General features: G+C 52.1%; 2 protein-coding genes across 5 annotated transcripts; both read right to left on the bottom strand.

Moving 5' to 3' along the window:
- Positions 1 to 5,035: 5,035 nt before the first annotated feature.
- On the bottom strand, positions 5,036 to 24,340 carry MVP (major vault protein). 4 transcript variants are annotated; one of them, XM_081553099.1, is made up of 15 exons: positions 24,278 to 24,340; positions 16,227 to 16,413; positions 15,878 to 16,111; positions 14,699 to 14,822; positions 14,455 to 14,586; positions 13,573 to 13,667; positions 13,089 to 13,325; positions 11,081 to 11,362; positions 9,761 to 10,005; positions 9,477 to 9,674; positions 8,123 to 8,509; positions 7,227 to 7,343; positions 6,907 to 7,033; positions 6,044 to 6,232; positions 5,036 to 5,302 (listed from the first exon to the last, which is right to left on the bottom strand). In XM_081553099.1, exons 3-15 carry the CDS (start codon positions 16,049 to 16,051, stop codon positions 5,084 to 5,086), a joined length of 2,526 nt encoding a protein of 841 aa, XP_081409225.1. In that variant the 5' UTR covers positions 16,052 to 16,111; positions 16,227 to 16,413; positions 24,278 to 24,340; the 3' UTR covers positions 5,036 to 5,083. The 4 variants fall into 4 exon arrangements, with proteins under 4 accessions (XP_081409225.1, XP_081409223.1, XP_081409224.1 ...); XM_081553097.1 differs by having other exon boundaries at positions 15,878 to 16,073; positions 16,281 to 16,413; XM_081553098.1 differs by having other exon boundaries at positions 11,081 to 11,353; positions 15,878 to 16,073; positions 16,281 to 16,413.
- Positions 24,341 to 24,892: 552 nt separating this feature from the next.
- On the bottom strand, positions 24,893 to 27,760 carry PAGR1 (PAXIP1 associated glutamate rich protein 1). Its single transcript, XM_081553096.1, has 4 exons — positions 27,730 to 27,760; positions 26,871 to 27,372; positions 26,593 to 26,675; positions 24,893 to 25,331 (listed from the first exon to the last, which is right to left on the bottom strand). Exons 2-4 carry the CDS (start codon positions 27,350 to 27,352, stop codon positions 25,132 to 25,134), a joined length of 765 nt encoding a protein of 254 aa, XP_081409222.1. The 5' UTR covers positions 27,353 to 27,372; positions 27,730 to 27,760; the 3' UTR covers positions 24,893 to 25,131.
- Between the last annotated feature and the right edge of the window lie 115 nt (positions 27,761 to 27,875).

Below are 27,875 nucleotides of genomic sequence, written 5' to 3'. Positions count from 1 at the left end.
CCTCCTGATTTTCAACGCACGTCTTCCAAGTGCACCTTGCTTGCTTGCATCTCACGTGGGCAGAGGTGCAGTGGGAGGATTGCCCGAGGATGGCTTATAGGATGGCAGGGAACTGGCACCAGCTACATCCACTCCCATAGATTGGCTGCCAGTCAGTCATGTGGCCACTTCTACATGCAGAGGAGGTTAGGAAAGAGATTAGTTGTGGGCCTAGGAGGAAGAGAAAATAGATTTGGTAGACAAAGTCTTTTGCTGTTTAAAGACCATTTTTTCTTCTACAAGGGATATGTGAGTCAATTTATTTGGTATTTGACCAAAGAAAAGCTATTTGCTCCAGAGCTATAGGAAAACAGGCTGTGTTGATCTATGCCTGAGATCACACCATTCTGTATTTAACAGGCAATTTAAGGGACCTTCAAGGGTAAATTTAGTACCAAGGGACTGAGAATTTGGCTCCAGCGTGACCTGGAACTCCACTATATTTCCAACAAGGCATGCTTTCCTATCATAGACATATGTCTTGTCTTCCCACTATATAATCAGTGCTGGGGAGATGGTGAAAACCCATCTTCATGCGTACAGTTTAAAGAGCAACTTCTATTAGCTTATTGGATTTCACAGCCTTATGAGGTATATGTAGTCAGGACAGGCTAGATTATGCTGTGGTAAAAATCTCCCCCACAAACCACAGTTAGTTCACATAGGAAATGTTTCTCACTTCTATTGAATGTCTACTGTGGGTTGGGTGTGGCTCTGTTTCACACCATTTTTCTCTGGGACCCAGGTCAATATTTGAATATTGCTGGTTAACACGGAAAAGGAAAAAGTGTGGTAATATCATTCCCTCTTGCATTTCATTGGCCAGAAGAAGTCACACGCCGAGCCCAGTGGCCATTGGAAATCTATGTGGAGGCATCAAGACATCAACTGGAAAAGAGCTTAGAGCTCAGGGGTGAGGTCAGTGATGGAGAAATTTTGAATCTAAAGCCAGGAGACTGGCCAAGAATGTAGCCTTGTAAAGGAACAAGGTTCTGGGAATTCCCTGGTAGTCTGGTGGTTAGGAATCCAAGCTTTTGCTGCAGAGGGTGCTGGCCAGGGAACTAAGATCCAGTAAACCACACCGAGTGGCCGAAAAAAAAGAGAGAGAGAGCAAGGCTCAGGGTGACTCATGACTTAGCAGCTGAGCAGAGAAAGTGGGGTTGGCCAAGGAAACTGAGGCAGAGCCACAGAGGTGGAAGGAAAAGTGGAGCAGGCTAGCCGATGGGAGCCTGTGGTAGGAGGCGGGCAGCTGCTGTGCTGAATGATGGGAGGGGCTGAAGGAGAGGACCTAACTTCTGGGTTTAGCAACGGTTGTGTGATGTCGAACAGAGCTGTCTCCATTAAGCAAGGGGTGGAGACAGAAGTTAATTGGTGTGGTTTGAAGAGAGGTAAGGAATGGAATCATGGCATCCGGTCCCATCACTTTATGGCAAATAGATGGGAAAACAGTGGAAACAATGGCTGACTTTATATTTTTGGGTTCCAAAATCACTGCAGATGGTGATTGCAGCCATGAAATTAAAAGATGCTTACTCCTTGGAAGGAAAATTATGACCAACCTAGATGGCATATTAAAAAGCAGAGACATTACTTTGTCAACAAAGGTCCGTCTAGTCAAGGCTATGGTTTTTCCAGTGGTCATGTATGGATGTGAGAGTTGGACTATAAGGAAAGCTGAGCGCTTGAAGAATTGATGCTTTTGAACTGTGGTGTTGGAGAAGACTCTTGAGAGTCCCTTGGACTGCAAGGAGATCCAACCAGTCCATCCTAAAGGAGAGCAGTCCTGGGTGTTCATTGGAAGGACTGATGTTAAAGCTGAAACTCCAATACTTTGGCCACCTGATGTGAGGAGCTGACTCATTGAAAAAGACCCTGATGCTGGGAAGGATTGAGGGCAGGAGGAGAAGGGGATGACAGAGGATGAGATGGCTGGATGGCATCATCGACTCAATAGACATGGGTTTGGGTGGACTCTGGGAGTTGGTGAGGGACAGGGAAGCCTGGTATGCTGCGGTTCATGGGGTCGCAAAGAGTCAGACACGACTGAGTGACTGAACTGGACCGAACTGAAGGAATGGAAACCGAGAACTTTGGCTAGGAAGGAGGAGATAGGGCAGCTGCAGGGAATGTAGGGCGGAGAGTTGGTTCTCCATGGGAAGGAGCAGAGTACATTTCTAGAAACAGATGGTACAGGAGATAAAGGCGTTGGGATGGGGGAGTGGACTCCCAGGAGGACTGGGGGTAAGGGGGGTGAGCTGGGCTCAGTGGGAAGAGGAGGAAGGACAGAGTCCAGATGGGGTCGTTTGTTAGATTTGATGCTGGAAAGGGCCTTCCTGCCCAATGAGTTTCTATTTTCTCAAAGAGGTGAGAGAAAGTGGGCCAGGGTGTGGGAGGTGGAGAGGAGAGGGGGTGGGAGAGCTGCTCTGAAGGGGCCCTCCCGAAAGCGAGAGGAGCAGAGTCAGAGGCCGTGAGGTCTCTCGAGATTCTTTGCCGAGCGTTTCAAGTGAGATCAGTCCGTAGGTGGGGTGTTCCTCCTCCAGGAACGAGCAGCTGGTCAGGGCGGGTGGAGGGGGCGGTAACTGGTTTAAGTCAGGATGGAGCTTTTTCCACTGAGTATCATGGGAGAGGGGGAGAGGTGAGGAGGGGTTTTTTTTTTTCATTGAAATATAGCTGATTTACAATGTTGTGTTAGTTTCTGCTGTACAGCAAAGTGATTCAGTTATACATTTATATACATTCTTTTCAAAAATTCTTTTCCATTATGATTTATCATAGGATATTGAATGTAGTTCTCTGTGCTATATAGTAGGACCTTGTTGTTTATCCATCTTACATTTAATAGCTTACATCTGCTAACCTCAACCTCCCATATTGTCCCTCCCCCAACCCCCTCCCCCTTGGTAACTACAAGACCATTCTATGTCCATGAGTCTCTTTCTGGTTCATAGATAGGTTCATTTTGTGTCATATTTTAGATTCCACATATGCGATATTGTATGGTATTTTGTCTTTCTCTAACTTCACTTAGTATGATAATCTCTAGTTCCATCCATGTTGTTGCAAATGGCATTATTGCATTCTTTTTTACGACTGAGTAGTATTCCGTTGTATAATATATACCACATCTTCTTTACCCATTCATCTGTCAGTGGACATTTAGGATGCTTCCAGGTCTTGGATATTGTGAATAACGCTGCTATAGATATAGGGGTGTGTGTATCTTTTCGAATTTAGAGTTTTGTCCAGATATATGCCCAGAAATGGGATTCCTGGATCATATGTTAATTCTGTTTTTTAGTTTCCTGAGGAACTTCCACACTGTTTTCCATACTGTCTGCACCAACTTATATACCCACCAGCAGTGTAGGAGGGTTCCCGTTTCTGAAGGAAGTTTTGAGTGATAATGAGTTACAGAATAGGCAACAAAATGTAGGCTGGGCGAAACTGAAATGAAAAGGGTGTGGGGTTCAACACTGAGAAAGTGGTTGAGATCAAGGTCACTGAACCCTGGAGTAGAGGAATGGTTGTTGGAAGGTGAGAAGTTGATTTCAGAGGTGGTGTGGTTATTAGTAATGACAATGTCAAAGGGTGGCCATGGGAGCCATGGCCAAGACAGGAAGGAACTTACCCTCCTTGAGTAACCTTATCTGCTGTTACTTCTCCCCAGAGGCCCTTGGCTATAAACAGTGCTAACACAGCACGTACCAGGTACTGGATGAAGAGCTTTGAGTTAGTTGCCTCTCCTCAGGGAAGATGTAGGGGGTTTGCAGGAAGGAGAGGTGGATGAGCTAACTCGCTTGTCTGTTCTACCAGCACCGAGACAGCACCACCAAGTGCTATGGGCTAAACAGACAGCTCCGGCCCCAACCAGTTCAGACCTGAGTGGAGCCATTGGTTACCAGTGCAACTCAAGGCAGGAGACAAGAGCTCATGGGACAGGTCCCAGTGTGGGGAAAGGAATAAGACCCTTTAAAAAAAAGCATCATAAAGAATCTCCCTGCAATGCAGGGGACTCCAGTTCAATCCCTGGGTTGGGAAGATCCCCTGGAGAAGGGAATGGCTACCCACTCCAGTATTCTTGCCTGGAGAATTCCATGGATGGAGGAGTCTGGTGGGCTACAGTCCATGGGGTCTCAAAGAGTCAGACACAACTGAGCGGCTAACTGCTCAGTAGGGGAAATGCTGGCTCATTTCACAAATGAGGAAAAGATCAGGGAGGTTGGGTTCTCTTGTTGCACAGCTAGACACCCAAGCTTCTCTACCTAGGCATCTTTTTGCCTCCTCGGCAGAGCCCAGGCAGGCCTGGCACCTACAGATCTACCTGTGCAGGAGGGCTGGTATACTTTGCAGCCTCTACCTGTGTGCCCATATTGATTGTGCCTGGATCCTTCCCCCAAATAAGGGCTTATTAGCTCTTCCTTGATGCTCCAAAGAACCCAAATCAGAAGACCAGGGAGGTGGCTACGGTTCCTAAGGCCCCACTGTACCATCTTCCTCTCAGATCTGACGCCCCCCTCTGAGAAGGGATGGGTGCACAGCGCCATGTGCAGTTGCGCGGTTTGACCAGCAGGTGGCGCCAGATAAAGCCTCCAAGTGCAGGAGGTGGAGAAGCTGGGATGGATGTACCCACAGACGGTGGGTTAGGACTCCAGAACGCCCTGGCCAAACTGGGCTCCTGAAGGAAATGGTACTGAGAAGAGATGGCGCAGAAGCCAACCCAAGAGGTACAGGCTTCATCCTCTCACCTGTGGCATCATCATCTCCCCCTGCGGGCATCTAGGTGAGCTGACTGCCAAAAGGATAGTCTGGCTGCCGAGAGGGACTTTAGGCCCACCTTCCCATTAGCCTGACTTTGGGTTAGTCTTCTCCCTGTCTTAAATTTCCTCTCCATTTCCAGATGAGGGTGGCCTGTAGTAACCATCAAGATTTCAGAGGTATCTCTTCCCACCACCATTAAGCTCCCTTGTGATAACAGACTGAAGGTAACAGAAGAGGGTTTTAAATGCCCAGAAGTGTCAGTTTTATTTGTCAGTGCAGTACAGAGCTAAGGCACAACCTGGCTGTTTCCAAGAGTTAGAGGGGCAGCAGTGGAGATAGGAAGCAAGCCCTCTTGGACTCTGGGCCCCACAGTGGGCTTCTTGGCTGGGGGCTGGGCCTCAGCCCCGAGCCCCAGCAAACCCAAGGCTGTGTTGAAGAGGTTGATGGGCGTGGAACCATCGGTGATGAGGGTTGATTTTAGGCCCAGGCTCTGGAGCAGTTTTACCTGGAAGGAGCAAGAGGCAGGTGAAAACGCAGTCAGACCCTAGTCCCTTCTCTCATCCCCTTGGCCGCCTCTCTCGGAGGGGGACTGCCCTGTTCTCGGCCCTCACATTGAAGCTGCTGCCCAAGCCATCCTCGTAGGACTATTCAGTGACAAGTGAGGACCATAAGGGGAGCCTGAGGGTTTCATCCTCTTCCAGGCCTCAAGAACCTTGAAGCTCTGGCCACTGCCTGCCGCTGCCTCCGGGAGCTCAGCACTCCCCGCCCTTCACCTGCCAGGTGGCAGCCATCCAGAGCTTTCTGTTCCTTAAATGTACCTTGGAGCCTCTGCTGGGAAGCCCTCATCAACTCTGCAGAACTTGAGTATCCCCTCTTCAGAGGGGCACCCCCCTTACCCAGCTAACCTGCAGCCTCTCCTCCCCCTTCTCCATATCGCCCTGTTTGACTTTTTTTTTGAAGCAACTTGTCATGGATTGACATTCCATCAGTTTACCGCCCTCCTAGGAGCTCACTGAATCGAGTACAGTGCCCAATATGACCCCATGCTCAAATGATGTGGATCAGAACAGGGCATACATAGGGAGTCTAAGCCACCACCTCCTCTTGTATCTGTCCCTGACATCTCTCTAGAAGTCTTTGCCTCCCTGGCTCTGTCTTCCTGGCTCCAAACATGGTCCCAAGACACACATCCACATGCACAGACATCCACACACGCCCACACCTGTACCCTCTCCCCCACTCTCACCTGCATCTCCGGCCCTGCCACAGCCAGGTCCCTGATGGTGCTGGGCCCCAGGGCCTCTGTCATCTGCTTGAACTTCTTCACCTCCACCTCAGCCAGCTGCTGGGCCTTGCTCACTTCCAGCTCCAGCTGAGCCCGGGCGTAGACCAGCTCCAACTCTCGCACTTTCTTTACCCGCTCAAGTTCAGCTTCCTGGAAAGGGAAAACCCAGCATTCTTTTGATCGGGTGGCCCCTGGACGTATCTAGCAAGTCACCTAGCCAGATAGCCTGAGGGGCCTCGGATGGAAAGGATGGAACAGGAAACTTATCAGTTAGGAGTGAACCCTGCCTAGGCCATGTTTCAACTAGTGATCCCTGTGTATGTTCAGTCACTAAGTGGTGTCTGACTCTCTGTGATGCCATGGACTGCAGCATGCCAGGCTTCCCTGTCCTTCACTATCTCCCGGAGCTTGCTCAAATTCATATCTGCTGAGTTGGTAATGCTAACCATCTCAGCCTCTGCCGCCCTCTTCTCCTTTTGACCCCTGGGAACTCCTTAATCCAAGACTCAGTTCCCTCTGTAAAATGGAGAGAATTCCTACCCATAATGGAATTTCAAGATCTTGCCTGTAAAAACACAACATACCTAGCACAAAGCTGGCCAGTGTGGGAACGCATATCTGTAAGATGGGTAATTACTACCTTTACCTTCAAAGCAGGTATCAGGTGAATGGAAACAGGGCAAAGGACTTCACAAACCACAAAACACTTGAATGGGGCTTTCTGTTAGGGTACTTGGTGTCCCATATGGTTTCAGAGACCGCAGTGATCAGGCCTCGTCCAGACCCCAAGGCCACACCCTTTCACGGGCATCTCCCCGACTCACCGTCTCAATGGCCAAGGCCTCTGCCTTGAGCTTGGCCTGGAGCACAGCACCCTCTCCCTCAATGCGCGCTGCCTCGGCTCGGGACTCGGCCTCCGCCTTCGCAGTCCCGGTGCTCTCCACCGCGGTGCTGAGGGCGGTGCAGAGAAGTCGGGGAGACCCAGGAGGAAGCCCAGCCCCACCCTCCTCTACCCTTGACTTATGCTATGGCAGCATGAGTGAACACACATGCACACATATACATACACACACACACACACATTCCCCCCACCAGCTGCTCTTCCAAGACCCTCTGCCATCTTTTCTGCCAGTTCTCCCCCCACCTCAGGGCCTCCAGCTCCAAGAGTTCTCTGCGAGCTTTCTCAGCTTCTGACTGGTCTAAGATCTTCTGCCTCTCAAGCCGGCCACGGGCTTCTTGTTCTAGTCTCTGAGCCTCGTGCCTGGGTGGGAGAGGGGACAGGTAAGATGCTGGGGGTGGGGCCAGAACAGGAACTCCAAGGGCCGGGAGCACTGGCCTATGAGAGGCCCTCGACGTGCAAATGAAAGAGCAGCATGAATATTATGTGAACCAGGCGTGGTTCTAGGGGCAGTGGCACATGGCCATGACCCTGCTTTCACACGACTTACCTTCCAGTGGGGAGAAAAAAACAAGTGAACAAAGATGACTTCAGACAGTGACAAGCTCTTTAAAAAATGGCTGCTACAATAACATGACCAGGCAAAGAGGGCGCTGCTTTAGTTGGGGTAGAAAGAAAAGGGCTCTCCAAGGAGGTGAACTCTGGAGGCCAGAAAGAGGAACCTGCCCTCAAGTGCAGAAGAACACTCTGGGCAGAGGGAGCAGCCAGTGCAGAAGGCCTGAAATGCACAGCTGAGTTCCCACCTTGAAGAGCAGAAAGGAGCTATGGGCCTGGAGCACATGAGCCCTGGGAGAAGGCAGGAAGGCGAGGTGGGGGAGGCAGGGCTGGACCCCAGAGTGCCTGGAAGGCCGTGGAAACAAATCTGGGTTCCAGCACCAGCAAGGTGAGGAGCCACAGAAGCAGAGGTAGCATCTATTCCACTTTCAGTGGCCCAGGCTATCTGCTGGGTAAGGGGGACAGCAGGCTGACCACCAGGGGCGCCGTGTCCCTGGGGTCCTGGCAGTGGGCAAGAGGCGGGGACCTGTGAGTGGCAGGGCCCACAGTGGGCATCATGGGCAGCCAGGCCCCCAGGCCACACTCACTTGGCAGCTGCCTCCTGGGAGTTGGTGGTGATCTCGATGGCCAGCTGGACGCTGCGCTGCAGGGCGTCCCGGGTCCTCTGGTCCACGGGCTCCACTGACTGCACATCCACACTGCTGACCACCAGCCCGTTCTGGGGAAAGACGGCCCGGTCCCGGGGCAAGGGCAGAGCCCTGCTGTCAGGCCCCTTGGTTTCCTGGGTCTCAAAGCCAAAGACAGCAGTGCGAATGATGCGGGCCGAGTTCTTATGGAAGTCATCAAAGGTGACGGAGGCCACAGCCCCCCGCACCCGAGATGCGATGGCCTTGCAGGCGTCACCCACAAAGTCGGGCACTGAGAAAAGCTTGGCCGTCTCTTGGGGGTTCTTCCGGTCACTCAGCTCGAAGTGCCTGTGAGCAAAGACAGCTCTCTTGTCTTCAAAAAAGGACATTGACACCCACCTTCTGTGGTTTAGGCAGGGTCTCACAACAGAGAATGCTAATTAGCATCTGCTATGTATCAGGTAAAGTCCTAAGAAACTTACACGTTCCCATTTCATTCACTCAGCCACCCTATTTGGTGGGAATGAGCATTATCCTTATTTTTTAGACAAGGCGACTGAGGTCCAGAGAGGTTAAGTGACAGACTCTAAGTCACACAGCAGGTCCTCCCAAGCCAGAAAGTTGAACCCAGGTGGTGTGGCTCCTGGAACCATGCACCCTCAGTTTGTCATGTTGCATGCCCCCAAAGACGCCAGTGCCCAGCTAGCTGCCTTTGTCACGGTCCCAGTCACTCAGCCAAGAAGTGAGGAAGGTGTGCTTGGAAGCTGTCAAGCACTGCTTCTGGGTCTGACTTTTCTCTCCACTAACTCGCATCACTGCCATTTGAGCTTTAAACACAGACGGGTCCCTGTTCTAGTTCTCATAGCATCCTGTCCACAGCCCCACAAAATTGATAGTTACACTGTTATTTTACAGACTGGCAACCTGTGGAAAGCACCCAGTGGTTGCCCAGCTTGTGGTTAGCAAGTGGTATACCTGTTGGCCTCAGCGCACTTGCTCTTGACCACCTGATCGTCCCAGCACACACAGAGACACACAGTCTTTTTAAAACCTTGTTTGGCTGAATTCCCACTGGGAGTTTAGCTGGTGAGTGTCTTCCACTTACGTCCATCCAAATCCTGCTCCAGGCGAGCCCACATCTTCCCTGTCGTTCCCCTCCAGCATCAGACTGCATTTGCATGGACCCCTGGGTTTGCCCCTTGAGCACAGCATGGTGCCGGGCGCTCCGCCCTGATTGTGGGCTCAGCACTTGAGGAGGCATCTCTCTCCTCCTCAGGGTGCCCCCCCGGGGCCCCATCTCCCTGGGGCCCCTTACCAGTTGTAGGCAAGCTGCAGCTGGAGCCTGGCATGGTCCGCTGTCTCGATGGTGATGACGTCGGTGAAGAAGTCGGGCCCCAGCAGCAGGCAGAGCGTGCGGCGGGCGTGGGGACGCTTGGGCCGCCCAGCTGAGAGGGACAACACCGTGAACTGCTCTTCAGGACCCAGCAACACCAGCTCTGGCCCGAAGACCACGCTGCAGAGAGAGCCAGGGGTCAGAGGCCTGGAGAGACATTCCCGCCACAGCCCCCTGACGGCACAGCCCCCCAGGCCGCTGCTCACCGGGCTTTCTTCTCCCGGTAGTCATACACCTGCACTGCGGCATTGTGCGGCACACGGTAGCTGACCACGCGGGTCTTATTCCGGGGAGCGGAGAGCTTAGGGGTCTTGGATGTCTCCCTCTCACCCCTGTCGGCCAGAGGGTCCTGCCCCTTGTTCAGCAGCTCCTCCACCCCCGGAGGCAGCTCCTTCTCCCACAGGACTTCGTCCTGGGTCAGCATGTAGGTGCTCCCAATCACAGCTCGCACCTGGAAGATGAGGAGGGATGTCACCAGCGAAGGGAAGATGAAGAGAGACCCACCTGGCAGCCCTAAAGAGGAAGTGATCCAGGAGGCAGGACAGCATCCTGGTTAAACGTGGCCTCTGGAAGGAGGCTGCGTGCAAGTTTGCGCTCTGCGAGCTCGGTCATCTTGGGCAGCTATCTGCCCCCACTCCTGCTCCTTATCTGCAAAATGGAGGGTAGGGTGGAAGAATGAATGACATCTTGCATGTGTAGCGCCAAGAATTTGGCATATAGTTAAGTTCCGATATTGTTCTCGAATTTTCCTTCATAGGGCAGCTTGGAGGGCATCCCAGGGACAGATGTAATCCTAGGAAATAGTTCACACACACTAAAATTTCCTGGGATTCTGAACTCGACTTGCAGGTTGGAGTCCTAAAAGAGGCTGGAGATGTGGTCCTCGGTCAAACCAAGATCAAGGTTTAGGTGACAGGCAAAGAGGAGGGATTCCACCAGGAAAAGGGTGTGTGAGGCAGGTGGGGTCATACTGTTCCTATGCCACATCCCAGTCAGACCTTTATGCCAGAGGCCAGATCTAGATGCCTTGGGGGTTGAGTCCACATCCTCAAATCTGGTTCATCTTCTTGCTCAGGAATGCTAACATCTAAAATTAACTAAGACAAGGGCTTCCCTGGTGACTAGATGGTAACGAATCCACCTGCCATGCAGGAGATGTGGGTTAGATCCGTGGGTTTGATCCCTGGGTTGGGAAGATCCCCTGGAGAAGGAAATGGCAGCCCACTCCAGTATTCTTGCCTGGGAATTCCCATGGCCAGAGGAGCCATGGTGGGCGACAGTCCATGGGGTCGCAAGAATCGGACACGACTGAGCGACTAAACAACCATTTAAGGCAAAGGGAAGGCAAGAACTCCAGAAAATGCCCTGGTATTTTGCAGCCAGCTGGCTCGGATGCTGCCAGCAATGCTGTGGAGCCCCTTCTGTCACCTCCACTGCACACCTCCCCATCCGCGTCATCCACTCGCCCAGACCAAGCCGCCACCACGCCCACCCGGCAGTGACGGTGCCCACCCCTCCGAAGTTACCCTTCCGGTCTTGACATCCTGCACGTAGATGCCCTCGTTCTCATCCAGTGGGATGGCCTGACGCTCTTCCACCACCTCCACCTTGGCGGGCGGCACATACTCCAGGGGTCCACGGATGAGCCAGTGGTCCCCAGCCTGGTGGGAGACCTTCTCCTTGCCCTCCCCCTCCTCCAGGGGCTGCAGGGCCCTCAGCAGCAGCCCCTGCTGCTCCGACAGCACGTACACATTCTGGATGCCTCGTTCCAGCTTCTCCCCGGGCTGGAGGAAGAAAGACTGCTCTCCCTGGTAGGGAGAAGTGGGGTCAGGAGCCGTCGTCTCCCAGGACTGTGGCGCCCTCTGCTGGTACCTCCCTCAGGCCTGGGTGATCGTGGGCTTCTGTTGAGGAAAGAAGCCCCTGCACCCACCTGCCAAAGCCCCCCCCACCCCCCCACTCCATCATACAGCAAATCGTTTATTTAGGCTGAGGCTCTTCACAAATGCCTGTAGATGTGGCCAAACCTGCCCTGGAAAGATTCTGTGAAGTGTCAAGGTCTGGGTTATCACAAACTCAATAGTTAAGAATTAAGCTATTATTGCTTTATTTCTCCCACGCTTTGTTCCCTTGGGGTGATGTAGTACAGAGTTTACCATCTCTGATCTTTGGACCAAATATGGCCTGCTAACTATTTTTTAATATAACATAATACAATGTAAATATATATTTGAGATAAAACCCATATATTATAAAATGTGTGCCCATGTGCTAAGTCACTTCAGTCATGGCTGACTCTACAACTGTATGGACTGTATGTAGCCTGCCAGGCTCCTCTGTCCATGGAATTCTCTAGGCAAGAATACTGGAGTGGGTTGCCATGCCCTTCTCCACGGGATCTTCCCGGCCCAGGGACTGAACCCATTTCTCTCATGTCTCCTGCGTTGGTAGGTGGGTTCTTTACCACTAGCGCCACCTGGAAAGCCCATATTATAAAATACACCTATTTAAAGTATACAATTCAGTTGCTTTGGTATATCCAGAGTTGCCCAACAACACTACTCCCTAATCGCAGAACATTATCATCCTGAAAAGAAACTCTGTATACAGTAGTAGTTACTACCCATCCCTATCCCAACCACCATATGTGGATTTACCTACACTGGACATTTCATATAAATGGAATCATACAAAAAGTGGTCTTTTTATGCCTGGCTTCTATTGCCTAGCATAATGCTTTCAAGTTTATCCATGTTGTAGGACATATTAGAACCTCATTTTTGATTTTTATGTTTTTGAATTATCTCAAGAACATGAGTGTCCTCCACCCCAGAAAGATTATCTTATCCTTTTGATTGACATGCTACTGAATGGCTATACCATATTTTTCAGTCATTCATCAACTGATGGACATTTGAGTTGTTTCTATTCTTTCTGCCTCTTGTTTTTGCAAATAAAACGTTACAGGAACACAGCAGCACTGGTTCATTTACAAGATGTCTATGCCACACAATACTGTAAAGCAATTATTTTGTGATTAAAAAAAAAAAAAAAAAGACAATCTACGTTGCTTTCATGGCATAACATTAGAACTAAGCACAACAGAGACCATACACCTCCCAAAGCCCCAAATATCTATGACTGTCATAGGAGAGGCCTGCCCAGCTCTGGTAGCCCCACATATAATTCCAAGAAGGGATGAGGTAGAGGATGGGGAGAAGGGTAAACCAAGAGATTTGTCTGATGCAGGATGACAAAGTTTCCAGAAGAGAGAGACGTGAAATATGAGAGAGTGTTTTTGGGTCTGCATTCACGGTGGTCAGGGAGGTGCTCCGGGAAGAGGTTGTGGGTAACCTGAGGTCAGGGATTGCCAGAAAGATCAGTGACACTGTATCTCAAGAGAGAGAGGCAAGTGTGCACAGAGGGAGCTGAAACAAGCTTCATGTTTCTAAAACGTGTACCTGGGGTGAGAGGAGGGAAGGGACAAGGGTCCAGGGCCTCAGGCCATTCCCCTCTGGGCGAGGGGGAGGCACTTACCTTGAACACAAGCTTTTGCCCCAGCTGGTTCTTGCCATCCGGTCCAACCGGGTCGAGAATCACACAGTAGTTGTGGGGGCCTAAGGTGGTGACGGACACGACCCCCATCACCTCCTCGTAGACATCTGGCACATGGGCCTCCGTGTCCTGCACGGTCACCAGCCACTCCTCCCCAGTGCGGCGGGTCACCCCTCTCACGTCTCGGAAGTTCTGCAGAGCTCGAAGGTGCAGGGCTGTCTGGAGAGCGAGATGTCAAGGGGTAGGGGGGGTTTCAATAAACCCACCTCCAACTAACTTCCTCGGGGGATCTGGGAACCCCACCGGCCACTAAATGCTCCAGGTCTGAGTCACAGTGTCTACCAACCCAGGAGGATTTCTTAAACCCTTTCCAGTGACCCGGGACACTCCTCAGGTGATCTTATTTTCTGCCACCGTTCTCTGCCCCTCCGAGAATCTCCCACCCAGGGTCCCCCAGAGCACAGACCTTTTCTGTAAGGATCACAGCATCCACCACATCCAGAACCTCCTCAAACACTGCCGGGAGATAGGCACCCACAGAGCGGACCAGCCATTCTTCTCCTGGGCCGGGGAGGAGAGGCAAAGGTCAAAAGTCACCCAGCCTGCTCCCCAGCTGCCCCTTCCTGCAGCCTAGATAAAAGGCACCTGCAGGGCTATACACACCAGTTTGAGATCATTGCCCCCAGGCTCAAGGGCCTGACAGAGTCCTTCTTTTCCCTTTTTGAGGCCAGAGGAAAAGCAACCCCTACCTCAGACAGATTAAAAAAAAAAAAAAAGTCCTTCCAAGTATCCAAGTTGTTGCTATGCTAGTACCCTCTAGGCCTTCTCTAAGCTCCAGAGATCAGCTTGTTTTCTTCCCCTAAAATGGGCAGAAGGACTTCTCTGGTGGCTCAGAGAATAAAGAATCCAACTGCACTGCAGGAGACCTGGGTTCAGTCCCTGGGTTGGGAAGATCCCCTGGAGGAGGAAATGGCAACCCACTCCAGTATTCTTGCCTGGAAAAATCCCATAGACAAAGAGGTGCCTGTCGGGCTACTGTCCCTGGGGTTGCAAAGAGTCAGACAGGACTGAGCACACACAGGCACAGCAACAATATAAACACCTGCTTTGTTGATCTAGAGACAGACCCAGCTCACAATAGAGTCGGAGAAAGGGAAAGCCATGTCAACAGGATCCGGGTCAGGTTAGTGGGGGAAGCAGCATGAGGCAGCCCCCAACAGCTGACAAGAGATACCAGCGAAGCACCTCCTCCAGGCTAAAGGCAGCTAGCCCCCAACCTCCCCCACTTACCCCTGCAAGTCAAGGCTCAGCCTGCCCCACCCCTGTGAACAACGCTTCAAGACCCCACCTGTCACCCGCTCCTTGCCATCCCTGTCCAAGCATTCCTTCCGGGCCCTCAGCCTCAGGGCCTGGTTCTGCCTGATGACCGTGGCCTGAATGATCTCGACGACCTCCACCTCCTTCTGAGGGATATATGTGCCTGGGAAGGGAAGATGGGGGAGGTGGGGTTTGAAGGTCAGAAGATATCATGGCCCTAATGAGAAGTCAGGAAGCCTCTGACCCCAAACCCGGCTGGATAGGAAAACACTTACCAGGTCCTTCAAATAGCCACTCATCTCCTGCTACCACCTTCTGTCCATTCTTATCCTCAAAATCCAGTAGCGCCTTAAGATGGAGGGCAGTGTTGGGTAGAACCACCTGCAGCGGAGTGATGTCCTAACAGGGGAAGAAGGCACGAGTCATGGAGTACTCAGAGCTGTGACCCCTGGACGCCAACTGAGACCCTCAAGATCAGAGTCCACAGCATCAATCTCTCCACATCCCCAAAGACGACTCCAAGTGGAATGTATAAGACAGGGGTGGTCCCAGAGCCATCTGGCCTGAAGAGCTGAGACGCGGTTGACAGAGCCAAGAGTTAAGATGGAGTTGACGCCACGGCTGAGGGCCAAGGACGTGCTTTCTTCTGCAGAAGTGCTCAGATCTTGTTTAGAACTAGAAATCCATGTGGGAGATTGGGTAGAGGGCTTGCTGGGCATTGTGGGAGAAACATCAGGGAAGCTGAGTAGGTGAATATCTCATAGCCCAGGGTGCACTGGGGCACTCAGGAAATAGGAGGAGGTGGGAAGGTATAAACTGCTGACGGGCATATCTGAAGCATGAGGCTTTGTTTTCAAGGTTGCCTCATGGTCATCAGACCCAGCGCAGAAGAGAAGCAGCACTCTTTAGTAGAGGGGACTCCTGAGGGAAGTGAAGGTGAAGAAATGTCACAGAAATGAAGGTGGGGTGTCCTCTCTCTCAGACCCAGGGCCGGAGGGCAACACAGACGAGGGCCCAGCTGGTACTTCAGGTCTGCGATGCCTTGTCGTGGAACAACCACAGGTGCCAGGGCCTCACCTGGTCCGCCACTGCTGTCCTGGCCCACTGGCGCCTGAGACCGTCTGAGGGAATGAATGCTTACTCTCAGCACAAGTCACTGAGTGCCAGACTGGCCAGGAGCTTTGGGCAGGCTCTGGAGCCTGAAGATTAGGTGGTGAGATAGGCCAACAGCTCCCAAAGGTCTGACATGGGCGTGTGAAGAGGAAGAGGGTATTTGGGGAAGGTGAGGGAGGGGGCATCCAGTCAATTCTGTCCCATTGAGAACCAGCAAATGTCCCCTACCATCCTCACCCCCTCCCAACACCCCAATTTGCTTTCCCTCCAGAAGCAGTGCTGAGCCCTAGGTCAAGGTGGCAGGACACAGAGAGTGGGTACGGGGAAGATGAGCCGGGTACCTTCTCCAGCACCTCCCCTGGGTACAGGGGGAAGGGATCTTGGGCCAGTCGGATCTCTAGGTCCGCGTGGCGGAGCCGCACTTGTCCTGTGACATCAAACAGCACGGTGCCCTGGGCATCCCGAGCCACCGGGTTGGCCACCATACAGTAGTGCCGTGGGGGGATCGTCACCATGCGCACAGGGGTGAACAGGATCCTGTTGGAGGGTGAGAAGCAGTATGAGGACTCAGACCCCTGTCCCCAGTCCCGAAGGAGGCAGCGAATGGGAGAGACAGCTTCCTGTGACCCGAGCCAATGCCAGTCTTGCTCGGAACAGGGAGGAGGAGATGGACGATCAAAGCAGCCAGACTCCCAGGCCCTCCTTGGCCCCGGGTGTCCCCACGGCCCAGTGCTGGCCACCCACCTCTCATTGTCCTGCCGGATGTAAGTCTTTGGCCCGACCTCCACGCGGGACACGTTGCTATTCTGGTCTAGCACGTGGATGTAGTGGTACGGCGGGATGCGGATGATGGACTCTTCCATCACCATGGTGACTCCTGAGCCCAGGGCAGCAGAGTGACAGAGGTGGGCAGAAGACAAAAGGTGAGTCCAGGGGGCTTGGGATGAGGCTGACGTGAAGACTTCTTGGGGTGATGGGGGAATGGGCCCTTCTTCCTTCAACTCAGGTTATTCCATCCTTTACCAACCCCCACCCACTTCTTCCTTTCTTCCCACCAGGGCAGCCCGTCCGGACCTCATCTCTGTTGAGAGATGCTTGATGTAGTTAACCACAGAAACCCACGGTTTTCTGCTCTTTTCCCTCATTCCCATCAACTTTACCTCCCTCAAGCTTCCTACGCAGCGCAGCTTGTGGGATCTTAATTCCCCCACCAGAGATAGAACCCGGGCTCGTGGCAGTGAAAGCACCAAGTCCTAACCACTGGACCAGCAGGGAACTCCCCTGGAGGAGGCTTCAGATCAAAACTTCCCCCATATCCAACCCTCAGTGTGGAGGAGGCAGAAGTGCATTGAGCTGGGAAAGGTGGTCAGCCTCTGGCGGAGCTGTGGGGGTTTTCCCCCAGTACGGTGGGGGTGGGGGCAGAGGCTCTGAGGAGCTCCCTGGCTTCTCCAGGGGGCAGGATCCTTTATCTCAGGGGATCCTGAGGGCCCCAGCTGTATGCAAACATTAGCCCATATCCTGAGAATATTTGCATGGTAGGCAATCCTGATGAACTGTTCAGATATGAGCCACCTCTCAAGGAAGGGACCCCTGATGGAACTGATGCCGGATTAGCAATACCAAAGTATTCTAGTCCTTTCCTCCCCACTTCTCTCTGGTCTGCTGCCACCCATGACTCCCTGCCATCACAGGTAGGGGCGGGTGGGAAGGATAAAGGGAGTAAATGAATACTCCGTCCACCCCCACCCTACCTGCTTCTGAATCCTGGGTGGTTACATCCAGTGCTCGGCCTGTTCAGGAATGTCACACTGCCTACCTAAACCCCAGTCCTGCCTTCAGCATGCCTTGAACTTTGGACATGTCCCCTGGAATCACACAAAAGGAATCTAATTTACTAGAGAATTCAAAGCCTTGCCCTGAGACTTTGGTCCAATTAAAAAAAAATTTTTTTTTTGGCCACACTGTGCAGCATGCAAGATCTTAGTTCCCTGACCAAGGATCAAGCTTGCGCCCCTTGCATTGGAAGTGAGGGGTTTTAACTATTGGACCACCAGGGAAGTCCCAGTCCAACATTTTTGAAGCCACCACCAAAAAGGAGTGGTACCCATCTACTCCACCGTTCATCTAGTTTTCAACCTGGGTGAGAAAGAAATGGGAAGTGAGAAGGAGGAAGGGAGAGTGGCTTGACATGGGAAACAGAGGCAGGAGCCACAAAATTATAGAATGAAGGCGAGGCCCAAGAGTTTTACTTGATCCACACAATCTGCAAAATTTCTTCTGTTTAGAAATTGTAAGTTTTTATAAATTGCCGATTCCTGCTTCTCTTGACGAATGAGGAGCCAGGCCCTACATTCCCACGTGACACACTGGTGAGCGCCAAGTAGCTGCTGAGCTCTTTAGATGGGTCACAAGCTTTCCTGCTTAACCACAATCCCCACCACTCCCTGTTGTCTTACCCCTGTGCCAATGCACTCACATCACCTGTGTGGCTCCTGTTTAAAACCTTCCAGGACCTGCCTAATGGTCTAGTGGTAAAGAATTCGCCTGCCAACTTGGGGCACATGGATTCAATCCCTGGTCTGGGAAGATCCCACATGCTGCGGAGCAACTGAGCCACAACTACTGAAGCCTGTGTGCCTAGAGTCTGTGCTCCACAACAATGAGTAGCCCCCACTCACCACAACTAGAGGCAGCCTAGGTGCAGCAGTGAAGACCCAGCGCAGCCAAAAAAAAAAAAATTTGCAACTCAGCATCATCTGATAGATCTTTCTACAATGATGGAAATAATCAGTGCGGTCTTTGGACTGACTGCTTGTGGCTACCAAACTCTTGAAATGTGGCAGTGTGACTGAGAAACTTTTTTTTTTTTTTAAGAAGTGGATTTATTTAGAGAGAAACACACTCCACAGACAGAATATGGGTCATCTCAGAAGGCAAGAGTGTCCTAAAATTTTAATTAATCATATGTGGCTAGTTGATCCCAATATCAGATAGACAGCGTAGTTCTAAGTAGCTGAGTCCTAGGTAGGGAGGATGAGTTGTTCAAGGCCACAGAAGTCATTGACACCATTAGATTCTCATCCTGATGGAATACTTGGTCCTATGTCTCTCCAGTGGCATGCAGGGCAGTGCTAGGGGCACGGATTCAGCCAGACTGCCAGGGGCTACTTACAATCCCGATTTGCCACTTTCTTGTCTGGTGAAATGAAAGTGAAGGTCGCTCAGTCGTGTCCTACTCTTTGCGACCCCATGGACTATACAGTCCATGGAATTCTCCAGGCCAGAATACTGGAGTGGGGAGTCGTTCCCTTCTCCAGGGTATCTTCCCAACCCAGGGATCAAACCCAGGTCTCCAGCACTGCAGGTGGATTCTTTACCAGCTGAGCCACCAGGAAAGCCCAATGTTCTAAATCTTACCTCATTTTCAAAGGTTACAGTTTTCATCTGTTTTCTTGGTACACTTTCTATATCCAGAGGGCTATGATTCTCTGCTCCGCATTCTTTTTCTTGCAACTTTGTATGGGATTTGGTCTTGATACTTTTCTGTTGCCTGTTTGTCAGGTTGATTACCCTTAACTTTTCTAACATCAGAGCTCCCTCTTCTGTTGATTTCAGGTAGTGTGTGAAAACCCAGTGTGGGCTTTCTGCTCTCCCCACTCTTAACCTGGGCCTTTGCTTTCCTTCTCTACTGTCCATCCTGCTCAGCTGCGCTTCCATTCCCTGGGACAGGGCCCCACAAGAGCATCTCCCCTCCCCTGGCTAGGACTGCCTGGATCTTGGTTCTAAGCCTTATTATGGATGGGTGATCTTAGACAAGTCCCTTGCCCTCCCTATTCCCGTTTCCTGGACTATGAACTTGGGATGGATAGGGCATCAGCCCAAGCCTATGAGAATGGAGTTTATTATAAAGCACTTGGAACAAAGCCTGGCTCTGAGCAGCACTGTGTGTGGCCTGCAGCTGAAGCCCAGCCTCCCTATCCAGTTGGAGGATGTGACCTAGCACCATAGGCCCCTTATCCCACCCAGCATCTCTGCTTTAAATTTGTTTACTGATCAGGAAGGTGACAGGTTTTTGTGTCACCCCAGCTGTGGGCCTAGAATAGTCAAGGGGCATCTGACAGCCTAGTGAAGCCTCTTCCTGGTTCTCTGCACAGTGGAAGCCTGGCCAGAAAGCCAGATGGGGGAGAGGGAGGGCTAGGGCTGCAAGCTGAGGGGAGCACAGAGCTCTGGGAGGCCCCACAAGACTTGAATGCTAGAAGGCCACACAAGACTGGGAAGCAGGCTCTGGGAACAGCCTCCAAAGGCTCCTTTGGACGATCCCTCACCCCCTACAGCTGAGGCCTCTCCACCATCTGTCACCCCAGTTGGGCCCAGTTAGGGGGGCCGAGAGCCTCGCCCAGCTCAGTGACTCAGCTGAGAATCATCCTTGAAGCTTATCAGGCTGGGTTCCTGTCTTGTTTCGAGGCCAAGCCCTTGTCAACTACTCGTTTCAGTACCGGGACTCTGTCTCACCTCCCTGGTCAACCACATCCTCAGCCCCAAAGCTGTGCCTTCCACCTAAGATCACCTGCTAAGTTCACCCAAGAACAGGCTTTGAGGACTTCCCTGGCAGTCCAGTGGTTAAGCCTCTGTGCTCCCAATGCAGGGGGCACAGGTGGATCCCTGGTTGGGGAACTAAGATCCTGCATGCTGCACAGTGCCACCAATGCACAAACAAAAAAACTCCACCCCCTACAAAACAGACTTTGCCTTTTCAATCTTGCTATCCCCGGAAGTAGAAGTGAGCCTCAGAGGGTCTCTCAGGGATCCAGGGAAACCACCTAAGGCAGCATGTTTGTGTATCAAATACAGACTTTTGTGGTTTGCCAGATGACATGTACAGTTGGAGCATTTTACTTTCAATATACCAGGGCCCTCAGAAGACAATTTTATGTTGAACTTTAGAAAGTCCTGCCCAGCCCCGAGTTTGGTCCCAACTCCCTAAATTCACTGAGACTTCCTTTCAGTGTCTGCTTCTGAAATCTGTGCCCTAGGCTGCTCTCTGGGTACATGTCCAGACTGGCCTGATCACACTGACCCTCGTGTCTCATGAGGCTCCTGCCAGAACCAGTCACTTTCACCCAAAGTCTCAGAGACCAGCGGCTCCCACAGCTGCACCCACAGACAAAGGAGGGAGGAGTAAGTGTTGCACTACCAGAACACGAAACAGCCCGTGAGAAGAAGCTGGCTTTATCCTTCAGTTAAGAGGTAATTTCTTGACCCCTTTTGGCTCAAGAGTAAACATGCTATAGCAAAATTTAATAAATGAGTCATTACAGGTCCGATTTTCAGGGTCAATTGTGAATGGCTGTGAATCTTAAATAGCAGATGCCTAGTCGACCAGCCACATGAGGTATGGGGCTGCAGCGAACAGGAGCAACAGCATCACCTGGAAGCTTGTTAATAACGCGGCATCTTGGGTTCTCCTGACCTGTGAGTTGCTCAATCAGTCAGCTCTTTAACTAGATCCCCAATGATTTGGGCATAAAGTATGAGCAGCTCTGCTCTGTAACAGCCTCTCAACCCTGCGTGACTGTACATTAGAATCACCTGGATATTTCTTAAAACCATCTGTCTCTGGAAATAGATTTAACTGGTCAGGGGTGGGGTCCAAGCACTGGTATATGTAAAAGCTCTTCCATTGACTCTAATATACAGAAAGGACTGAGGTCTGTCTCTGCCAATACAATCTTGGGCCACCTGCTAGCCTCTGAGCCTTACTCTCCTAGACTGAAGTGGGAATAAAAGTGACTGCTTCCTGGGGTTAAAGGGGTTAGAGACTGGATTATGTCTCATACACAGCAGGAGCTCAATGAAGGGTGGCTAGGAGGAAGGTCAATCCAGATGGCAAACTGTTCCTCAAATACAGAAAGTTTCATGTATTCTCCCAGCCCCTCACCCCCAGGTCCAAGTAGCCCCCCAGCCAACGCTCAAGTCCCCTGGTCCCAAGCCATGAGCAGGCCTGAGGTTGGAGGAAAGGGTGGAGACAGCCTTGGTGCCCATTGCCTCCCACCTCTATCAAGTTTTGTTTGTAGTGGATTTGTTGTTTAGTTGCTATGTCGTGTCCAACTCTTTTGCCACCTCATGGACTGTAGCCTGCCAGACTCCTCTATCCATGAGATTTTCCTGGCAAGAATATGGAGCGGGTAGCCATTTCCTTCTCCAAGGGATCTTCCCAACCCAGGTATCAAACCTGCGTCTCCTGCTTTGCAGGTAAAGATTCTTTACCACTGAGCCACCAGGGAAGCCCTCTATCAAGCTTACGTTTAGGAAAAAACACAGAAAACTCAAACACAAACAGAACTCATCTTTGCAGCTTCCCTTCACTGATTTTAAACATTCTAGTCTTTGTTTAGGTAATTCATGAATCGCATTACTCAGGGACTGCAGAGAGGCTGTTTTTACCAAACAGCTTCCCTATTTAGGGAGATTATTTCCTGTTTTAGAGGACTAGAGTGGGAATTCTTGAGAATTTGTCTCACATAAGCCACTTCTTTAGCAGCAGCAAAGTTTTTAGGAAATTTTTCTTCCGAGGAAAACCTTAGAGAAGCTCTAGCCCTGCTGGGCCACTTTTGGGGAGCAGCAACTTGTTCTGGGGACAGAACAGCTCTGCCAGCTCAGGCTGATGCTGATCCTGTTTCTATCCTGCCTCCCAGATGCGGGCTTCCCCGGTGGCTCAGGGGTAAGGAATCAGGGGTAAGGAATCCGCCTGCAATGCTGGAGACCTGGGTTCCATCCCTGGGTCGGGATGATCCCCTGGAGAAGGAAATGGCAACCCACTCCAGTATTCCTGCCTGGGAAATTCTGTGGACAGAGGAGCCTGGTGGCCTAGTGTCCATCAGATTGCAGAGAGTCAGATACGACTCAGAGACTAAAAGAACAACTCCCAAATGTCACCAATTAATGCCAGTCATTGACAGCAAAGATCAGCTAGATTGGAAGTGACCCAGGAACCAGGCTTCAGAACCCCTGAGCCAGATCAACGTTTTCTAAAATCGCCCAATCATAGGACTCAGCTGGTCGTCTTGATTCCCAGGCCTCACCCCCTATCCATGGACTGAGGTTTCCAGGAAATCCCACGGACAGAGAAGCCTGGCTACAGTTCAAGGAGTTGCAAAGAGTCAGACACGACTGAGTGACCAACACTTTCACGAGGTTTCCAGGAGCGAGGTTCTGGAATTTCTATCTGTGGGAAGTGCCTCTCCCTTCCCCCTATAACACCTCCTACTCATTAATAACTTAATTTGGGCCTGGTATTGTGTTAAATGCTTTTAATTAACTCATTTAATCCTCCTAAGAACCTAGAAGTTAAAAGAATTGGCTCAGAATCACACAGTGACCAAGAGATGGTAAAGCATCTGCCTGCAATGCAGGAGACTTGGGTTCAATCCCTGGGTCAGGAAGATTCCCCTGGAGAAGGAAGTGGCAACCCACTCCAGTGCTCTTGCCTGCAAAATTCCATGGATGGAGGAGCCTGGTAGGCTACAGTCCATGGGATCACAAAGAGTCGGACATGACTAAGCAACTTCACACACACACAAAAAAGAACCTAGAAGTTAAAGAATTTGCTCAGAATCGCACAGTGATCAAGGGATGGAGCCAGAATTCCACCCCAGGTACTGTGTCTGCAGAGGCCCCAAACCAGGAAGTAGTGTGGCTTCTCACGCAGAAATGTCAGTAAGATTCTAGAGTCAGGACTTCAGGACCTGGGTGGGGCTGGGTACTCTTCAGGAGATAGTGCCCGTGCAAAGGTATTCTCTGCAACCTAGGAAGGCAGCACCCAACAAGGAGGTCCGAGGAGCCGTTCAAGGTGGCTGCCCTGCCCAGAAAGCCTTGACCCCAGGGCAGGTCGGGTGTCCTGTGTGCCAAGGGTGGCGACAGGCAGAAGTTTCTGGGAGTCAGTTGGCACCCTCGTGACTGCCAGCCCTTCTCCCCATAAAATCTAGGGGCCCACCCGGACATGGAGCAGAGAAGAGGGCACAACCTGCTTCTACTACTACCCCCCCTACCCTCTGTGCTTCTAAGATCCCCAGAATTACAGGACAGTAGGTCCAAAATAGAGCTTCCTCTTTTCACTTTGGTCACCCTTGTCCCCCGCCCCATCAAAAACAAAAACCAAACAGAGCCTTGCTCAGCAAACTCCATGTCTTCTGGAAATCAAGCCTTCCTTAAGATTACTCTGCCAATGATTTCTCAAATGATCTGCAAGGCCCACAGCTGGCACAGCCCTGAGCAGGGTAGAGGGGAAAACCTCGATGTTTGCCGAGTTGAGGAATCTCAACGGAGAGGGGAAAAAAAAAATCACATTCTAAGAGCTCAAGGCGACAGGCAGGATAAGTCTAGCAGGGATCAATCTCACTCGAGGAGGGAGTCTAAATGGACCCGTTAGGTTTCCTCTGCCCCCTACTGCCGATGGGGGAGCTGTTAAGTCAGAAAGGCCTGAGATTTCGGGGCTGGGGGTGTTGGCAAGGTGACAAGTTGATCTACCTTTACTTCAGAAGCCAGGAAAAAAAAAAAAAACCCAACGAGGAAAACAAACCCTCCCAAGACTAAGCCGCCATCCATCTTCTCTCGGTTCTGGTTCACGGACCACTTGCCCCAGCTGAAGCCCCAAGAAGGCACGACAGAGCTGGAGAGGGACTTGAGGGACACAAGGTCCCACTCACTGGTTTGGGGATTTGGGGCCTTTATGAAGTACTCACATTCAGAAGTGTGGCTTGGCTGCAAAAGACTCCTTAGTTCGGGAAACTCCAGCACCTAACCCCGGGGATCACTTCCCGGCAGGGCAGGCTCAGGGGTGGGGCTTGGGATTTAAAGGGCCCTCGCAGCTGGTTCTCATTTCTTTTTTTTTCTCTCCACCTCTAGGTGGCTTCTGACTTCCCAGGTGATTCAGTGGTAAAGAAACTGCCTACCAAGTCAGGAGATGGAGGTTTGATCCCCGGGTCAGGAAGATCCCCTGGAGAAGGAAATGGCACCCACTCCAGTCTTCTTGCCTGGGAAATCCCATGGACAGACGAGCCTCTCCATGGGGCTACAGTCCATGGGGTCGCAAAAGAGTCAGATACGACTGAACAACTAATGAACAACAAGGTAGCTTCTACTACAGCTGAAGGCACTGAGCTCATTCAGTGGTGGGGAATTCCCACCTCACAGCCAGCTGGCAGCACTGGACTGAGACTGGGAAGGGTCCACCGCCCGAGGCAGGGGGGCAGGTGCTGACTGAGTTCACTTCTACCCCATCTGCCTTTAATTGCCCAATCGGGGTGAGTACAGTCCTGCCTCTCCACAAGGGTTTCGGCTTCAGCTGCAGCCTCTCCTCTAAGAGAAGGTAACTTGCTTTTTTAATTTCTTTTTTTTATTTTAGATTCAGAAAATTCGGCTCAGGTCTCCCAACAGATGTTCAAGAGAAAACAAACGCGCGCGCGCACACACACACACACGTCGGTTCTCTTTCTGGCAAGGTGTCGTGGTGGGAGTCTATGAGCATCTCTCCTTTCGCCCGAGGCCCTGGGTGAGGGAAGGTGGGCCAGGGCTCCAGCAGGCAGACTCTGCACCCTCAGTATTTCCGCTGCCGGGGGAAGAGACTACTCCCTGAGGACCGGAGTGGGGGGCTAGCGGGGCTGGCGTCCTCTGAGTCCAGGCTGAAGAGGTCCCTGCCCGTTCGAAGGATCTGTTCCTCTAGTTTCTTGTGTCGCTTCATGTCTGAAAGGACCTTGTCCAGGCGGGCCTCCCGTTTCTGGCTCCGGGCTGAACTTCCTGAAGAAGGGGAAGGTGAGAAATGTGGAAGAGAGTGAGGCAGTATGTGCCAGACCTGCCTGGGTCTTGTTAATCACTTGGGGAGCTTACTAAACAGAGAGATTTCCAGGCCTGTGTTGAAAGCACTTTTTTTTGGACATTGTCACATTTTAATTTTTTGGTTTCAATCTGGCACGTTCAACTCACACTCAAATTTTTAGAATTAGAAGCGCATTATCTTTCTACATGCAGGGTAGAAGACTACTTGTAAACCATGTAAAATTTTCAATTCATTCAGACATAATTGCCATAGACGTCATGGAGGTTCTGAGGTTTAGGGCTGGGGTCTCAGAAGGGGTGGGAAGTGAAGGTTTGAATTATGAGAAGAGGCCAGAAATGTGAAGATCAGGGAGGAGTGTCACAGGCAGGGGACAGGCAAGTGCAAAAGCCCCAGGGAAGGAACACGGAGGTCTGTTTAAAAATGTAGAGCTAGCAGAGTCAGGATGGAGAAGGCAATTGCACCCCACTACCGTGCTCTTGCCTGGAAAATCCCACGGATGGAGGAGCCTGGTAGGCTACAGTCCATGGGGTCGCTAAGAGGCGGACACGACTGAGCGACTTCACTTTCACTTTTCCCTTTCATGCACTGGAGAAGGAAATGGCAGCCCACTCCAGTATTCTTGCCTGGAGAATCCCCATGGACAGAGGTGCCTGGCAGGTTGCAGCCCATGGGATTGCAGAGTCTGAGCGACTAAGCACAGCACAACAGCAAGGGGACTTCCCTGATAGTCCGGTGGTTAAGACCCTGTGCTTCCACTGCAAGGGCACAGGTTCAATCTCTGGTCAGGGAACTAGGATCCCACATGCCGAGCAGCATGGCCCAAAACAAAACAAACAAAAATGGCTCCGAGGGTAAACTCTAGGAAGGCACATAGGATGCGAAACTGGGTAAGATTACGACATGTACAGAGCAGTGTAGGTATGTGGATCTAGGTAATAATAATAATGACTTCTAGGATGACTGAGATCAAAGTAATGAGAGGCATGATGAAATCATCTGTGATAATCTTTTAAAGGAAGATAGGGGACCACCTAGGCTGGAAGGATGGCACCACTGGGTGCATGCTCTCTCCTGAAGCTACAAGTTGTGTAGCTACCAAGGCACCAAGTCAAGGCCTCTTTTAGGGAGTCACTTTCTGAGTAAGTGGGAGCAGAGGCTCTTCACCCTCGCCCCCCCATCACCCCCAACCTCCGCTGCCCAGTACTCCCCTCTCATCTGTACCTGGGGTGCGCCTCCGGTCAATCAGGGAGTCCTTTGGTGTCATTGGCTCATCATCAAAGTCAAATTCTGTAGGCATGTGTGGTCTAGGGCAGGGGGACAGACAGTGAAGGGTGAGGGTGGTTCCCCCCCACCCCCAAACCACCACACTTGTCCCCAACCTCCTGGCTCTTTCCCTCCCCCTCTTCCCTTCCCATGATCCTGGGTCCCACCTCCCCTCCCTATTTCCTCCCGGCATCAGGGGAGGAGCCCCAAGGACAAGGTGTCAGGTGTGCCCTCACTTTTCCTCTTCCTCCTCTTTGGCCTCTGGCTCCTCATCGGATCTCTCCTCTTCACTCTGGGCCTCAGGCGTGGGTGGCCGGCGGGGCAGGATCTCAGCCTGAAGCTCCAGGGTACCGTGGGCAGCCAGCAGTTCATAGAGCCGGTGGATTTCGGAGGGGGGTGGCATCCAGGACTGCCCATCTGCGGGCAGCTCCACCTCTTCATCGCTGCAGGGCACGCACCAGTCCTCGGATTCTCCCTTGGCACGCTCCTCCCCCTCAGGGCTGCGGGCTTCTCCCTGCACCTCCTCGGCCCCGGACCCCTCATGCTCAGCCTCCTCCCGGCCTCCTTCTCCCTCTTCCTCGGCTTGATCGGCCGAAGCAGAGGGGCCTCCGGTATCCTCCACAGCCAGAGCCTGGAGACCGGAGGTCACTTCCCCTTCTTCAGACAGAGGCGCCGCCGTGATGGCTGCAATGTCTCCATGGCCCCGAACAAGGGACATATGCCACTAGGGAAGGGGCCCTGCGATGACACGAGATGGCAGGGGTACTAAGCCAGGGATCCCCCACCCCCGCCTCCGCGGGTTGGGCTTCCCGGGGCTTCAGGGAAACGTCAGTCTAACCAATCAGGCTCCAACAGCAGTCCCTGCGAACAGACCCGCCGGTTCCCAGAAGGGGGCGCTCCAGTTCCCGCCAAGGGCCCCACCCCCACGGATCGAGATCTGGTATTCCGACGTTCCAGGGACCCACAGAAACCACTTTCCAGGCCGGAGAGGGGGCGGACCCGCTCTTCTCGCCTTCACGCCGCCCCTCTCTACACCTGGATCCAGCACCGTCTCCCCACACCTCGAAGTTTCGCCACCTCAGCTACCGTACGCACCTGGAGCTAAGACCCGCCTCCCGGGCTGCGCAGGGTCACAGTACGCAGGCGCACCGAGATGGCGCGGGAGGCTCCGCTTTAGTCTAAGCTACTTGGAAGAGGAAAGCGAGGGAAGGCTTGCACATGCGTAGGTAGGCGCTCCGGAA

Source organism: Giraffa tippelskirchi, chromosome 13 (genome assembly GCF_054371585.1).
Source record: "Giraffa tippelskirchi isolate mGirTip1 chromosome 13, T2T-mGirTip1v1.2.pri, whole genome shotgun sequence".
In the NCBI taxonomy this organism is placed as follows: Eukaryota; Metazoa; Chordata; class Mammalia; order Artiodactyla; family Giraffidae; genus Giraffa; species Giraffa tippelskirchi.
Note: the sequence above shows the minus strand (reverse complement) of the source record. Positions and strands in the feature narration are given on the sequence as shown.

Coding starts and splice junctions, on each gene's coding strand:
- PAGR1 (XM_081553096.1), bottom strand. CDS start 27,352: ATGTCCCTTGTTCGGGGCCATGGAGACATTGCAGCCATCACGGCGGCG. Junction 26,676..26,870: donor AAAGAGGAGGAAGAGGAAAA/GTGAGGGCACAC, acceptor CCCCTGCCCTAG/ACCACACATGCCTACAGAAT. Junction 25,332..26,592: donor TGACCGGAGGCGCACCCCAG/GTACAGATGAGA, acceptor CCCCTTCTTCAG/GAAGTTCAGCCCGGAGCCAG.
- MVP (XM_081553097.1), bottom strand. CDS start 16,405: ATGGTGATGGAAGAGTCCATCATCCGCATCCCGCCGTACCACTACATC. Junction 16,074..16,280: donor ATCCGGCAGGACAATGAGAG/GTGGGTGGCCAG, acceptor ACCCTCCAACAG/GATCCTGTTCACCCCTGTGC. Junction 7,344..8,122: donor TCCCAGGAGGCAGCTGCCAA/GTGAGTGTGGCC, acceptor TCTCCCACCCAG/GCACGAGGCTCAGAGACTAG.